The sequence below is a fragment of the Argiope bruennichi genome, chromosome 2 (assembly GCF_947563725.1).
Source record: "Argiope bruennichi chromosome 2, qqArgBrue1.1, whole genome shotgun sequence".
NCBI classification, from domain to species: Eukaryota; Metazoa; Arthropoda; class Arachnida; order Araneae; family Araneidae; genus Argiope; species Argiope bruennichi.
In genome coordinates, this window is record NC_079152.1 from 132,621,997 (window position 1) to 132,639,210 (window position 17,214).

Genomic DNA, 17,214 nt, shown 5'->3' on the forward strand with positions numbered 1-17,214 from the left:
TAATAATGCTAATTTTGTTTGAAAGTCATTTGATTATTCCATCAATTGTTTGAAAAGAATATATGTAATTATTTTAGATTATTTTCCATCCTGTAAGTTACTATTTTAAGAAAATCCGTATGGAAGAGAAGAAAAAGCAGTATGTTGAATAAATAAGCATAATTATTTATTAGTATTGCTTTATTGAAAGATAATTACTTAAATTTTTTATAGATATAAGAATTAAATCTTTTGCTTAATTCCATGGCAATTTTAGCTGGCCATACTGACTAGTCTATTCAATAGATAAATTTCAATTATTTATACCCATGCAATCTTGAGGAGAGGGTTATACTTTATTTACTATAACATTATCCTTGGTTAACAACAATGAATATAAAAGCAAAGTATCATGCAATTAAATTTTACCGTTTTTGTCCTTACATATCCTGTAATAGGTTATTATCCTAATAAATGGATTAGAGATTATCTGATTAAGCATTTTGAAATATTTATTATCTTATTTCAGCTTTTTACATTTACTCCATAAGATTTAAGATTGATTTAATTTTATATTAATTTTTACCCTCTCTAGTACGAAAATTGTCCATGTCCATCAAAGTGCCTCTAGCTATTCCTTATAAGCAGCCTCTATGCATTGGGTAGATTTATCTTTCTGGAGGAGAGGTTGGAGGTGTTTGATTAGGGAAGATGTAATTCGTAATATTCTCAGTTTGACTGATTGAAATATGGTCATGTAACTTCATTTTAGTTTGTTCATTTTAGTTAGACCAGTAAAGACCGGAGTTGATTTATATTTACAGTATCATTTCTTGTATACGCAGGATAGAGGAAGTATTGAAATAGTAAAAAAGAAACTCAAGATATTAATGAATCTCCACGTTTCAGATCTCCTAATACCTGAATTTGAGACCAAAAAACACATTTTTCCATTGTCCTTATCTGTCTGTGAATAAGATAATTCAATAACGCTTTGAAATAGTTGTATGAAATTTAATACATGTCTTAATGATCAAATTTCTAGATTTTTGTGAAGTGTTGAACGAAATCCATTCAGAGGACGTCTGTTCGCCTGACTGTTCGAGCATAAGTGAACACGATAGATTCACTCGAAAGAAGGATTAGCATCTAAAATATAGGTCTTTGCCAGATATTGAACCAACTCTGTCAGACGATTGACCGTCTGTCAGTTTGTACTTTTGTTTGCATGTAAATACAATAATTTATAAACGTAATAAATCAACGAAATTTGATATGTTATCGTGTGATTACAACTGTAGTTCAGAGTCAAATTTTGGAAACAGTCTGTTGGAAAAAGACACCCAAAATACGTCTTTTCATTATAGAATCCTGCCCGAAATTCTATATTTCATAATTATCGTTCGATAGTGGCATATAAGGTATTCGCGGCCTGCCCACGATATACAGTTTTAGGGTGGGGTGAGGTTGGAAATAAAAATGTATTGGAGGGTATACTAGAAAGTTTGAGTGTGTTTTTTTAATCATGGTCATGAAAGATACGAAGCGGTAAGTTTAGCTCCATAGATTAAATTTACATGAGACATTACTTTTTATGTATCGGAACGGACACTGAGAATCTTGTTAAAGAAGTTTACTAAATTTATTCAAATCTTCTTTCGTATTTCAGAAAGAAATGATTAAACAATTCAGGATACATAAGAAATGGCTGATGTCTTGGGTTTTGCTGCTGTGAGTGGACAGAATAACTGCACAAAATACTCCATGTCATATAAAAAATAGAAGTGAAAAAATTTCTTAACGTTTTCACACAAAAATTATTTTTGCATGTAATGCCAATATCTCTATTGGAAAATTGCATAGATCTTTGCCAACAACTGAACAATTCTTCTAAATTACCTCTAAACCACACTGGATTATCAAATTTTTGCACAGGCCGCTTGCATGTGCTAATTATTTTTAAAAAAATTGTAAATGCCTGCCTGACCGGGATTTTAAAAAAAGCATCATTTTCTACATCTTGAAGTTGCCTTCGCAGAGCAAGCAATAAAATGGGTAATCTGATATTACTAGAAAGTGGTGAATATTAGCTTGACGATATAAAATTTTGAAAAATCATTTGGATCTTGATTTTTTTTTCTTTAGGATATACGCCTATTTTCATGCTTACAGCCTTAGAACGTCGAGTTTTAGAATTTAACTCTGATGTTCTTTGCGAAAAAGTGTTCACTCTTCAGGTCAAAGCTTTAAATGTTATCTCGATAATTTTACAAATTAATGCTATTTTGTTTGTTTTTCATTTCTCTGCACAGAAATCACATGATGCCGATAACTTTCATATTTCTTCTTCTAGGAGAAATATTAAATGCATTGAGAGAAAAATATATTTAAAAAATATACTACAATATGGTAGTTTCAATCAGTCAATACGATTTCAGATCAATACGAGTTAACATTTTCCGTTCAGAAGTTTTAGTGTTCTCTTTATGGAAGGGCCATGCATTCAGTTCAATTATTATACACTTATATTCATCACGAAAGAAAGAAAATTGGAATTGTATTAGACAGAAAATGGCCTACCTTGCACGTATTGTACACTTTTGGAAAATGTGTCTCAAATATTTAAGCATTTTAAGAGTTCCCTCATACACTGTTTTTGGTGCTGATACCGCAAAATAGTATGTTTGAAATTTGAATATGCGCCTGTTTTCTTATGGATCAACATGTTTTTCATATTTGGTAAGAATAATGTACGCGTTTTACCAGATATTAATGTTATTAAAGTCAACTAGTATTTTCCATTTTCAAAAAGTAACACCTCTATATATAGAGAATCTTGAGCCATTTTTGGTTCACTGTCAGTTGAAACTATTTCTTTTTTGAGTTTCATAGACTGAAATTCATCTCTTAAGAGGTATACATTTTAATCGCATCATGGGCATGCTGTGCAATAAATAACCTTCATGCATTCAGATACATACTGAATCTAATATTCATGCTAAAATTGCTTTTACATGCTTCTCAGGATGCCATTTTTAGTTACCTGTTCCATGTAACTAAAAATATTTTTTATGTTCTGTTTTTATTTATGACTTCAGATTAGCTTCCAAATAAATTTTCTATCAAAGCCATTATTTATTCTGATTGTTTAAATTTGCAGCAGTCTTTGACAAACGAAAAAAAACAAACAAAAATAGCATGTGCAGAAAATCAATCCTTTGCTATTCCATTTTTGTAGCAGAGGATTTAAATTTTTACTTTCTTGGTCAAGAAGTTTAAAAAAAGTATTTAATCATCAAAAAATTCGAACACGAAATTTTGACGGGTCTCTGCGATTCAGACCTCCTTGAATTCGAAAAACACGTTTTTGGCACTACGATTGTCTGTACATAAATATCATTACTGTGATTTCTTGTTGCATGGATTTCCAACAAAATTTGTACATTTCTACAATTTTTGAGCAAAATACATTCAAAGGAAGTCTGTCTGGCTGTGAACTCGATAACTACGAAACGCAAAAATTCAGATAAATTAAATTTGGGGCACAGTTTTAGAATTTCAAACAGAATTTCTTACAAAATATTGAATAAAATCTGTCAAAGCGTTTACCATCTATCGGTCTGTACTTTGGCATGCATGGAAAGGCGATAACTCAAAAACAAATGACATATATCAATGAAAATCCAAAGAAAAAAAGAATTCGGTAGAATCGGCTCGCGAATCTGAAACCCTCCAGCTCTGAAGCCGAGACCTTACCAACGCGGCCCAATTTTATGTAGGAGAGATGAGGATAAGCCTTTATCGGAGAGTACCCTGGAAGTTTTCAGGAAGACACCTCCCTCTGGTTGTTTCCATGCTTTCCTACCATATTGGCTTGAATAATGACGAATAGGCCGATATAACATTCGAATCAGTTGTTTCGTGCCATGACTACCTTTCCTCTTAAGCAGATATAAAAGACTTGATGCGTAAGTGGCAAAACTGATTGAGAAAAATGAACGAAACATGAATGAGAATGATTTTAATCTGAAAATGATGTTATTTATGATGGAATACTCATCAAGCGGTGCAATTTTTCCACAGGAATTCATGTAAAATGGGACCACTCGTTCTATTTAAAAAAAAACCCTTAAACAAATTTGTAATAATATAATTTATTATTTATATTGCAGTTTTTTTACAGGAAAATTATCTACAGACAATTTGTGTTCGGTGACACTTTGAAATTTGGCAAAATTGGATTCAGCATATTCATATTTGCTAAATATATTTATAACATGCATGGCTATTGTCTCATAAGGGTGAGGCTTCCCATCGTACAATGCATTTTCCACACTTTTAGAAACTTCCTTATTTCATTGGAAGGCTGTTACTCTGTTGAGTCTATTAATTCCTTCTCCTCTATTCAATTCTCATCCACAGTTTTTATTTATTACTCAGAATGCATCTCCATAAGGACTTCGGTGTGCTGACTATGCTCTTCCATCACCTCATCGTTGTCGTTGCTCTCCCTCTATCCCCTTCATCTCAAGCCGCGTTCCTACGATCTGTGTGCCTGCAGGCATGGCACACTTTCCAATGTTTCCCATGTCTTGCGGTTTTCCGGGGTTCTTTGATATCGGTTTACGCGATCCGGAGTTTCCCGCAAATTGTCGGTAAATTGGACAGACATCAAAGAACCCCCGGAAAACTTCAAGAGAGTGGAAACAGGGTAAAGTGTGCCATGTCTACAGGAGTGCAGGTCGTTGGAACGTGGCTTTAGAGAGACACTCAGTCTCTTTAATTTAACATCACCGGCACTTTCACAAACCCCACGGAGATGCGTTTGACATCATTACTGGTCAAAACCACTCCCATCCAGAAATAAAGGTTCTCTTCAAACAAGCTCTCAACACAGACAAATGACCGGTATACAATCCAGTCCTGCAAGTGACGTTATGTTGCTTCCTTGGCATTCGTTTTTCGAAATATCAGTCGTTAAGACAGTCCTTATTTACATTTTATTTTGGTCATTATTCGAATCATTCGTTATGAGAGAGGATCTTTAAGCAAAGTATGACTGCATTAAATGATTTTAATTCGGTTCCGAACTTTGCCTTATTCTTCTTAGATAATAGTTATCGATTACTTTCCTCAGTCATTTTGTCTTTCCGCTGCTTTATTAGGTTTAACGGCGCCAGGTTAACTGGGCTATCGATTAATATTCAACTATTACATTCTTCCTCTTTTTTTCTGAGTAAATTGATTTTCAATGTAAAATGTGTTTTATTTATTTCTTATTGGTTTATGCAGTTTAGGAGACATTGGTACACATGTTCCTGATTGGCCGATTAGAAATAATATATAGACAAATAAACCAAACACTTTATAATCGAAGAGACGGAGCGGGGAGAGAGAGAGACTTGAAATACATTTAACAAAAGAACCAACGTACATGATATTTGATTCACATATAACCTTCTGCCAAATTGAAAGAGTGGGGTTTTAAACCCTCTGTAATTGGCATTTCAGAACGTTATCCGATTCCAAGACGTTTAGAGATGTAATTAAAAATGTCGATTATAATGACTCTTAAAACATAAATATTTTATTATTGAACTAAATTATAGTCCTGAATCAGTTTTAACCTACTCTCTTGCGGACAGCTTAGGATTAATTTATTGAAACAAATAAAAAGTAAACAATGTAATTTTTACTAAATTTAACTGATATGATAAAATTGGATTAAAAATATAAAAGATATAAATCGCAGTTGATGAACATCTTTTTTCAATGATATGTTTAAAGGCATGTAGGAGCATTTACTCTAAACAGGTGGAGCAAATTTCTTGAACTCCGCATTCACTTTTCTCATTGTTTGGTTTAAAATGATGTAAAATTAAATGCAACTTCTCTTAAATTCTTTAGTTTGATAAGATATAAGTCATTACAAAGCATTCAACGCAAGTCTGCTCACTAACATGAAATTTGAATGGAGTGTTTCATCCTATAGTATAAGAATAGGGAGATAGGATATATATATATGTGTGTGTGTGTGTGTGTAATGGTATTTTAAAATGTAATTTAAACTTAATTAATTTCCAAATTTTTCTAATTTTTAGCATAATTTAGCCCATGTTAACTCCCAATCAGAATTGTGTATCAGAATTTCACGGGGAAAAATTGTTCAGTAGTTATTGCTCATTTCGCTCTTGCATCGTTCTGTGTTGATGTACACGTCGCTTCTTCTTTTGCATAAATCACTTGGTTGGAATCACTCTGGTTGGAATAAACGAAGTTAAAAATTCGAAGTGTCTACTCTGTCTTCGGTCACGATTCTGCTTAAAAAATTATGATTACACACACACACACACACACACACACACACACACACACACACACACACACACACACACACACACACACACATATATATATATATATATGGTATTCTACTCATCTCTACTCATCGCAGTAATTCAAAATGGTGCTTTTCTTTAAACAGAGATAAATACAACGTTGAAAATATTCTGCTGTGACAGAAAAGAAATAACAACTATCGAATGGAATAGAAGTTAAAAATGTATATAAGATCTTTATTAAAAATATCTTTGAATTTCTCTCATAAAATTATGTATTTTTTTAATGGTATGCATTCATGCAAATATCATTTAATCTAAAAATGCAATAATTCAGAAATATCAAAAAGAAATGTGAATGAATGCATAATGCTATACTATTTAGTTAAATTTCCCTTGATTTCTATTTTTAGGGCGCATATAATTCTGACTCACGATTTTAAAAATTTCAAATGCATCAAACACACCTGTCGCAACAAGGCAGGTGTGTTTAATGTGAGTTGTAATCAGTACCACTTTACAAACAGCCAGAACCAGAATATCTGCAATAGGATCAGAATATCTATCAAACCAGATTATCTGCAATAAGTAAGTTTGTGTATGATTTCCAATCTTATTTCCATGAAAGTGTACCGTAAATATTTGACAATTATCTTTTTATTTATTAAATTTAGTAAGATATTGCAAGTATTTAATTCAATTGCAAGTATTAGTAAAATTCCAACTTTTCATAAAATTTCTAAAATTTTCACATGCAAATTCAAAATGAAAATATGATTTTTTTTAAATATTTTTTTATTATCAGTCATAAGAAATTATGTGCTTAAGCGCTATTGGGAAGAAAAAATTGTAAAAAAGCCTGTTTAATATTGGGGTAAAGATACTTTTTTTTTTTTTGCTTTTTGTTGTCATTTTTTTCATATTGGAGGTCCCTTGTGTGAACTAAAGATTAACTGTATGATTTCATTCATTTTTTTGAACAATAATTTTCTTGTAAATCTGAAACCTGCGATGTATTAGCATCTTCTTTGGTCAAAACAAATTATAAAGTAAAATTGAAATAATATGTCATGAGATATTAATATAAATTTCCTAAAAATATAGGTTCACAGGTCCTAACGTGGAGAAAGATGATGGGAAAATGGAGCAGTGTGATTTTGTTCTTTTTCGGTTTGTATGGCATCATTAAGGGAATGACACTGAATCCACAAAACATTCAACAATACTATGAGTGCTGGATATTAGCTCAGTGCTATTCAAGTAAGACAATAATATTTTGAAAAATATAAATTTATTTAATGAAAAATTGCTCTTAATAGCTATTGTTAAATATGAAATCACAACTCTTATCGATTACTTTTTAGTCTTCAATATCTAAATAAAAATGAAATGTTTTTAATTAATTTTAAAAATCGCAAATCATAAAACTTTTGAAATTCGTTGATTCATTTTTTTTTTTTTCATATTTGGCAATTTCAATAGAACGTATAACTGCCAAGTCAATTTTTACATTAAGCGAAGCGAAAGCAATTAAAAATTGTTCCATAATTTGTTAAATTTGCATCCCTTGTTAGGGAGTTCTAATTTATTCGTCAATTCAAATGACCACAAACCAGTTTTTGTTGGTTCTTTATTCATATAGTATATACATACGCTCAGCAAACTATTATGTAACGTAATTTTCAATTTTAAGAAATTTTTCGCAAAATTTGTATAATATATATTTGCTACATCATGAAAGATAATTTTTATTTAGTAAATAGTCCTCTATTTACTTTCTCGTTCTGCAAAATATAACAGAGAAAGTATTGAAATAGCAAAAAATTTGATCTCCAGGTTTTGATATATCTTTCATATTTCAGACCTCCTTCAAACACATTTGTTGAAATAATGTCTGTGTGTGATCACTTTGAAACCGGGTAATAAAATTTCGTATGTGTTCTTAGCATTAAATTTTCAGATTTCTGTCAGAATAATATTTGGAAGATGTCTGTCTGTCTAGCTGTCTGAGTGCATTTGAATGCTATATTATGATATTATGAAGCATAAAAGACAAGAAATATAATATTTGATACGCAAATTAAGGATCTGACCTGTATGAAGTTTTAAACTAAATCTATTTAAAAACTAACCGCCTGTGTGTGTGTGTGTGTGTGTGTGTGTGTGTGTGTGTGTGTGTGTGTGTGTGTGTGTGTGTGTGTGTGTGTGTGTGTGTGTGTGTGTGTGTGTGTGTGTGTCTTTGTACTTTTGCATGCCTGTAAACATGATGGTTCAAAAATGAAATAACTTAAGTAAATGAAATTTAGCTCTCAGCTTTTTTGCATTTAAAGTATAAATATCTGTACTTCTCTACAAATAATACTCATTTCCTTCTGGTGAACACCATTTTATTTTCGGACACATTTTTTTGTGCCACTTCATGTAGACTGTTACAGATTAGGACACCTCTCACAGTTGGATGCCTCGTCTCCCTCACAGAATCGTTCTTACACACTCTACTTTCTGATACAAAAAGAATTAACAGGAACTTTGTACTCGACAGATACGCTATCTATCGGCGTGAAGCTGTAACAATATCTGTCATATTTTGAACCAAATCAGTAAAAAAAAAAAAAAGGACCATCTGCCAATCTGTATTTTCGCATGAATATAAATACGACAACTTAAATAAATGAAAATTGGTTTGTGATCGTGAGCCTACAAATGTAACTGAGTATCAAATTTTGGCTTCAATTTCTAGAAGAAAGGACGCCAAAAATTCACATTTGGTTTTCTGGTATAATAATTGCCCTCATGCTTAGTTGCCAAAATTCTAAAAAATTAATTCTAGTAGGTACTGTTCATGAATGGCGTGCAATTATGGCACTAGTAACGGATTTCTTTACTAAGAAGCACACAAGTTTCATTTTATTTCACATTCATATTTTTGAGAAAACAACTCCAGCTGTCCGCAATTTCAACATTACCGTTTGTCTAACAAATTTTTGGATCTTGACTAAAATCCACAATTTATGTGGGAGATGAGATATAGTGTGCCTATTAGAAAGTATGCGATAAAGTTTTGAGGAAACTACTCCAGCTGGGTTTTCCAACGTTTTGCCAAAATCATTTGTCAAGTTACACAAAAATCTATCAAATCGATTGCCTTGCTCTGTTACAGAATCTATAGAGCTATCTAATTTACGCCACGTTGTTGAAGACAATGTACTTGCCGAATATCCTGGGGTGCATAACAGTATGATCTTACCAAGCAAAGAATGAACGGAAGTAATGAATAAAATATAGTCGATGGTGATGACAATTTAGATATTAGTAAAAAACATTAAAAAGAAAAAAATAACAAATGCATTCGTGACAATTTTACAATATTTTGTATACAACAATTGAGATGCGTGAATTATTTTTTTATTAAAAAATGTGTTCTAATATGTAAATAAAATGTATAGATAAGTTTCTATCCTTCCTTTCTGTCGGCTTTATAATTTAATTTAAAAATAAATATTGAAATAATGTTCTTTTTAAGGAAGTTTATAGCGAAAAGATAAGATTCGAGAATTAGAATAAAATATGATTATTGATATGCGTATTTGAAAATACAATAAAGTGAAATTAATTTGTACAAAATTTGTTAAAATATTAATTTTATGTAATACATTGCGCATACGAATTGTCTTTAAAAACTAAGAATGTCAGAATATTTCATCACTTTGTGTTCACTTGGGGAGCAGTTGGTTTAAATTTTTATAAAGTGTGGTTCAAAAATTCGACTTTCATGACTTCCTCAGTAGATATTTTAATATTACAAATTTCCTCAAAGATATAACTCATATTACCTTAAAATCATTACAGAATTATCGGTTTATTGAGAATTTATTTCTCAATGTTTATGCGTTTCTTAATCTTGAATCCATATCTTTACTGACACAATTACATCACAAGAAAGAACGTTGAAAAAGAAACTTATTTTGAAAATGTTTCTCTATTGTTTTAATTCTTATGTTAAATTCAAGTGTCCCAAAATTCCAAACATTTTATTGAAAGCATGCTTTATACTGAAACATTCTCATTGAATTCTTCATTCTTGAAAATTAAATAAATATTAAATAATTATAACAAGAAAATGCAACCCGTCCAACCTCACAGCCTTTTGTTGTTTCAGATGGACCAGCAATACAGTTTGAAAGCTGCATCAGGAACAGTTTGACACCAGAAGTAAGAATTTCTGTTTACTTTTCTTAATTCAAAAATGCTTTTGATTAAGAACATGTCGAATCCATATGAATAAAGGATTTAAATATTAATTTCTTAGTTCTAATATGAAATTCTTTTTCAGTTTTTTGTTTGTTTGTTTGTTTGTTTATAAATTCTGAAATTAATTGTCTTATAATAACATGTTTTTTTTTGTTTTGTTTTTTACTTTTTAGTAGCAGTTTATCCCAATGCATCTACATTGATTATCTTATTAGTAGATCTAATTTTCATTGAAAATACATAATCAAAATATTTTATCATAATTCCTTCATTTTGTACGTTAAAAGATGTAGATATTTTTCATTATTTGCTAATGCTGATTAGATGGATGCAATTGTCCTTCTCTGTTGCACCATTCATGTATATATTCTATAGACGTCTACTTTATATAACGCATCATTTTGTAATATCACATTGCAGAAATGTATTAATATATGAACGCCAACATCCCTAGCAAATATTCTATAAATATTTAAGAACAAAATGTTTTTGCCAACAAACTCTAATTTCTCTAATGAACAAAAAGGAAACATATTTGATGATTTTCAGGTATCATCAATATGAATGAATTTAGAAAAATAATATTTCAACCTTCTGTTAAATCTATTAGAGGAACGGCACAGTAACTATTGATTTTAGTACCGCTCTTTTATTAATTGCGTTACAGATTTATGTTCTATAGTACTACTTTATTTTTAAACAACTTTATCAATATTTTAAAAAATTATTATCTCAGTTTGATAATAGAAGCTGTTTTCAAGGTAATTATTTATATATCTAAAATTAATTACCAACTTATTATTAATAAAATGCGAGTCCAAAACTCCAAATTTGCAATCCCCAAACACTTCAGAACACATATGCTAGAATGAGAAAAAAAATTAGGTGCTATAATTCCTCTAATTTTCTTTCTTCGATATTATGTTTGAACTACGCAACTGATCTCACCCTTCAGTTCAGCTAAATTAGATCATCCCTCTATCGTTATCTCTTGGGGGGGGATCAAAAATAACTCAAAATATTAAAATTTTTATTTCCCGTCAGAAACAGATGGTATTCCACTATACAAAAGAAAAAAATTACAAACGCGCTTATTCTTTTTCTAACGAATTGAAGATGGATTGATTGAAAAAAATGAAGTGTTTTTATATAGAGAAGAGGCCATGCTTTTATCTTGATTCAGATAGATATGCTCGGATCAGGCTAAACGATTCTTTTAAACCGCACTGAGATATCAATGCATAGTATTGGGCATGACGATTTCATCTCTACGAAATTTCTTACAAAATTAATAAAGCAATTTAGAAGAAGAAATTAAATTTACTACTTTCTGAGTAACAGATATCGAATTGAATGGGAAAATGAAACACTTTCAATAGGATATGAAATTGAGATTTCAGCATTGTTGCAGGTAGACATATTCTGGATCATTCTGAATGTCTTTGCTAAATAACTTTGTTTCAGATAGACATGTTCTAGATCATTCTGAATGTCTATGCTAAACAGCATTTGACCATCGACTTCGCTTGAACTATTAATTATTCATGTAATTGTATATGGCAGTTTATTTTGTCATTAATTCCCATTCAACATAGAGAAATTATTACATGAGTAATTGAATGATAATTAATTTCACATTCAGCAAGGACGAATTATTAAATGAACGATACCGAGTTTTCATGTGAAAGAGTAAAATAAAAATACCCGAGTTCAATTTGTTTAACTAAAATTAATTATAAAGAGATTTTGATTTATAGTTTTATTAACAGTGCTGGTGGCTGTTCTTCATCTTAAAAATGATCACTATTGCAAAATATATTCATCAAGAGACAGCTATTTTTTTAAAAGAGCTACTTTACTTATAAATAGCCAAAAATTTAATATATCAAAATTACATATGATCTACAAATTGATGTTTGTGGCATTTAAAAAACATGGTGAGCAAAAAGTCCGTCAATATTCATAAAACCCGAAAAAAAAAATAACTAAAATAGAAAGCGCTTTGCAGGGTTACGGGATTTTTTTAAGATAAGAAAATTAAAAAGAAAACAGCCGACAGATGGCGCAATAGAAAACGAAACTTCCAAATTCTCCTGGGAAAGCAAATAGTACAACATATAGTAATAGCTGAGAATGGTCAAATTTTTTAAGGAATGGCTGCTATATGGATGTCTAGTCAATAACACCAGCCTTAGTGAATTCAGTGATAAAAATGAAGGACCCCAAATATTCGAGAATCTTGGAAATCTATCCATTAGGATAAGTTTACTCCAAAACATTCAATGACCTATCACGGTGGTTCTAAAAATGTTGACATAAGGGGTCAGTAATAGTAGTAGTGGAGTCAAGTAAGTTTCTGAGTACTTCTTGTGGCCTGAAGCGAGCTCTCTTTTGAATAAAATCTCTGTTGAATAGTTGCTGTTTTTACTGCAAGTTATGTTCTTGTTTCTGCTTCAGCTTTGTGTGTGTGCTTTGTGTTTTTGTTTAGAATATAGCGCCGTTATCCCTTAATGAGCCTGTTAGATGTACCCATATGACGGACCGTACACCTATATGAGGATTTGGATTTTTTGGTAACAATACTCTATTCTCTTAATACTGTTACGAAGCACGAAACGCACCAAATTGTGTCAACATATGGGAAAGTCGAGGGAAGAATTGTCACTGTTTAATTTGTTGTTTCGAAATTCTTCATACATGTTTGCTAAAAAGATAAAATTATATTTTATGTCTTTTTTTTTCCTTTCAGGACCTCAATGAGGTTTACCAGTTCATCAGAGAATATTATGCCCATTACAGAAGTGACACCTATGACAGCGGAGTTATAGAAATGTGCAATGAAAGAGATGATATGCGGGTTAGTTTTTTTTTCTTTTCTTTTCTTTCTTTCTTTCCTTCTTTTCTCGTTTCTAAAAGTTAAAATTGTACATGGACTAGATTTATTCTGCAATATAATATCGTAATAAATTAATATGGCGAAATGATGTTCATTTACGCTATCTTTTACTTCAAAAATGTTCTCTCAACCAAATTTTAGTTTATTTTTAAAATAGCATCATACATGTGATTCATTGAACTAATAAATGTTTTTTGTGTAGTATGTACATTTTATTTATCAAAGCAATAAAAATAGTTTCCGACACTGTCCGCCAGAACTTCGTCAGCTTGTTCGATGTGTAATTCGGGTTCATTGTCATCGAGTGAAACCGCTCAAGGGGATGAGGAAACACTTGTGACAGTCCTGCAAATGAATCGATGACAGTGAGTTTCAATTTCTTCGCAGATGCAATTGTTGAATTTTAACACCTTCTGCCACCAAAAAACGAACAAGTTGCTTTTTTTAGTCGTAAATTTGATGAAAATGCTGATGAAATGACGACTTGATTGTCTGTTAGTCCTTACTATTCACCGATCACTAGTGCAGAGTACATGCTTTGTGAAGATTACCTAGGGTGCATTCCTCATTCCGCAAAGTGGCTATTTTTCCCATCTCCCATTCCTTCTCACAATTATTACGCAAAAATATATAAAATTGCAATTTCTGTTCTGTTTTCTGTTGATCCATCTTTCAATAATTTTCGGTACAATTTTTAACAGTGCCAAAAATTAAAAAATAACTATAATGGGAAGTGATATTTCCTACCGTTTTGTGATAGATTTTGACACATTCGTTACAGTAAAGAGTTTTATCTTCTAATACTATTTTTATGATAATATTCAAATATTAAACATTTTTTTAACTTTTTATATCTTTGATTTACAGCGTCAAACGTATACTGCAGAAATAAATGGCCTTTTGGGTTATCAAAGAGTAAGTAACAGAAATTTATGTGTTCTTTTTATATTGAAATCATTGAAATTGTTTTGCTGAATGTTTTAGGGGATACCAACAGTTTGATTGAAAATGATTAAAAATACTACATTAAAAATGATTATAGTAAAATATCTGACTCGATGTAGTTATGATACTTTAAATGTGGCGCATCAGAGAAATGGAATCATTTATTAAACGTTCATTGATTTTAGAATATTCAAATTGGAAAGTTCTATAAAGATTTCTTGAGAATCTAATGAATGAAATAAGAAGGTTCATACAGAGAAGAATCTGTACATACAAATTACGTAAGAAGTAATTTGTATGTACAGATTCTTCTCTGTATAAACCTCTGTATATATATATATATATATATATATATATATTAAAGTGTCGGCGTCCTGGCATAGGGGTAGCGCTTCTTCCCCGTGATCTGGGCGTCCTATATATATATATATATATGTGTGTGTGTGTGTGTGTGGGTGTGATGGGTTTTAATGCATCAGTCCACTTGAATTAGCTTAATCTTTTTATTCTTGATTAACAAATGATGATTCGGATGGTTTTTACAAATGGAATTCAATGATGAAGAAGGAATTTATATTACATGAAGATGGACAGTTGATGTCGTTCAAAGGATCTTTCCCACCTACGCGTGGTGCACTGGCATTTGCAGAGGAATCCTTCAACGCAAGAATTCCAGTTTCGGCCCTCTCTCAGAGTATCACGGCTTCTCGGTTTCCGGTCGCACCCTTCTCGGCGGACGTCCGTTCTCTCCCCTCGTCTAGTGAACTCTGAACTCTGCCCTCCGACTGCTGGCTATCACCGGATGAACTCAGAGTGCCCTCTCGTGGAGTTAATTTACCACACACACACACACACACACACATATATATATATATATATATATATATATATATATTAAAGTGCCGGCGTGAATGTGATTTTAAAATGCTTCATTCAATTAAACTAGTTTACTGATGGGAACCTCGCTTTCCCATGTATGAAGTAAATGTAGAAAAAATATATGCTAATCATCAAAGAATTCGATTTCGAGTTTTTATTAAATTTCAACATTTCAGTTACCCCCAGGCCGAAAAAATACACATTTTACAAATTATTTCTGTCTGTCTGTCTGTGAACATGATTTTCAAAATCGCTTTGAGGTAGGAGGATGAAATTCGGTATATGAGATTTATTCCAAATTTGTAAATGTCTTTTAAATTTTGAACGAAATCTATTCAAAGGAAATTTATCTCCCTGATTGTTCAAAAATAGTACAATAACTACCAAACAAAGAGAGCTAGATGGATAAAATTTGTTACACACATTTAACATCCAAAATGCAGACATCTAAGAAATTTGAAACCAGATTCATCAAGCGTTTGACCGTCTGTCGGTCTGTATTTTCACAAATGCGCAAACATGATAACTCAAAAACACAATGATTTAAGTATTTGAAATTTAGTCTACAATTTTATGCTTAAAATTGTAGTTCTGTGTTTAATTTTGGTTATGATCGTTCAGAAAAAAATGCGTTCAAAATGTATATCCTGTACTCCAGTTACTGCTGTTACTGTAATTGCATCCTAAATTTTGTCATCAAAAAACATCGCCAAAGATTGCAGGCTAATAGGAGATCTTTCAACTATTGTTTGCCGACGGCATGCAGTTAATAATACGCAACCATATTTATTACAGTATATGAGAAATGTGTCGAGTAGATCATTCCCCTTTTCTAGCTTTCACATGAATTGAAAAGGATTATTTTAGAAAACAAAAACAGAGAGGCATTAAATTTTAAGCACTATGCGCTTGCAGCATGAAATTCCACTCATATTTGCACTAAATTTTTAAAAGTTATTTGTGAAATGTTTTTTAAAAAATGTTACAACAACAATTTACAAATTAATTCTACATCAAGCTGATATGTAATCAAACTCCGGCAAATTTCATTTTGCTTTCACTTTTTCCCCCGATTATTTACATTACAACAAAAATTGATTAAAAAAACTGTCCTACTAAAGAAATGTGCGTGCGAATGTCTCAAGGCTCAAAAGAAATTCGATAAATTCTAAAACGGAAAAAATTCAATTTTTAAAATTTATTTTTAAGGAACCCTGTGGGTAAAACTTCTTTCAATCGAAACTTAATTTTTTTTTTCGTAAAGTAAATTCCTTCGCAATTAAAGATGAATAACTTAACAAATTCAATTAAAAACTGTCGGAACATTATTTAACAGGTTGATACAAAAATTATTTAATAATCATCCAAAAAGGTAAAACAATTCTGTATATTTTTTTGTTCTTTTGTATAATTCTTTGATTAAAGAAAATAAAAATTACAAGATATTCAAATCAGTAAATCAAACTTTGTACCAGATACAATGATTTGAGAACTTTGAAAAAGAAATTTTTCTATACGTGATTCATCAGTTATGTGCAAAAAAATATGAATGAATGACTAGGTGAATTCTGTTTTTCACTTCATAGTAAGCACAGCAATAATAAAGTAATTAAAAATACTTCATAGTAAAATTATCTAAATATCAGGCTCTACAACACAAGGAAAAAGTGTACAATTTTCATAATAACGCATCATTTTAGATACTCATTTTTGCAGTCGTGCTTTGATCGTCGAATAATTTCGGGAATTTTTTTCAAAATTTCTGGTTTTATTTTAACCAATTATTATCAGTTTGAATTGCATTGTGGTACATAAAGCACAAAAGTATACAAAATATATATATATATATATATATATATATATATATATATATATATTATATATATATATATATATATATATATATATATATATATATATATATAT

General features: G+C 30.9%; 2 protein-coding genes across 2 annotated transcripts in view; one reads left to right on the forward strand and one right to left on the reverse strand.

Moving 5' to 3' along the window:
- Nucleotides 1–17,214, reverse strand: part of LOC129962395 (toxin CSTX-20-like) — a 385,421-nt gene that overhangs the window by 13,296 nt on the left and 354,911 nt on the right. The window lies entirely within an intron of this gene.
- The window catches only part of LOC129962390 (uncharacterized), a 13,051-nt gene continuing 2,619 nt past the window's right edge, over nt 6,783–17,214 (forward strand). The window contains exons 1-5 of the mRNA XM_056076144.1: nt 6,783–6,905; nt 7,422–7,577; nt 10,477–10,529; nt 13,318–13,425; nt 14,332–14,379. Of these exons, the coding sequence (XP_055932119.1) occupies nt 7,448–7,577; nt 10,477–10,529; nt 13,318–13,425; nt 14,332–14,379 (339 nt within the window). The 5' untranslated portion in view covers nt 6,783–6,905; nt 7,422–7,447. The remainder of the gene's footprint in view (nt 6,906–7,421; nt 7,578–10,476; nt 10,530–13,317; nt 13,426–14,331; nt 14,380–17,214) is intronic.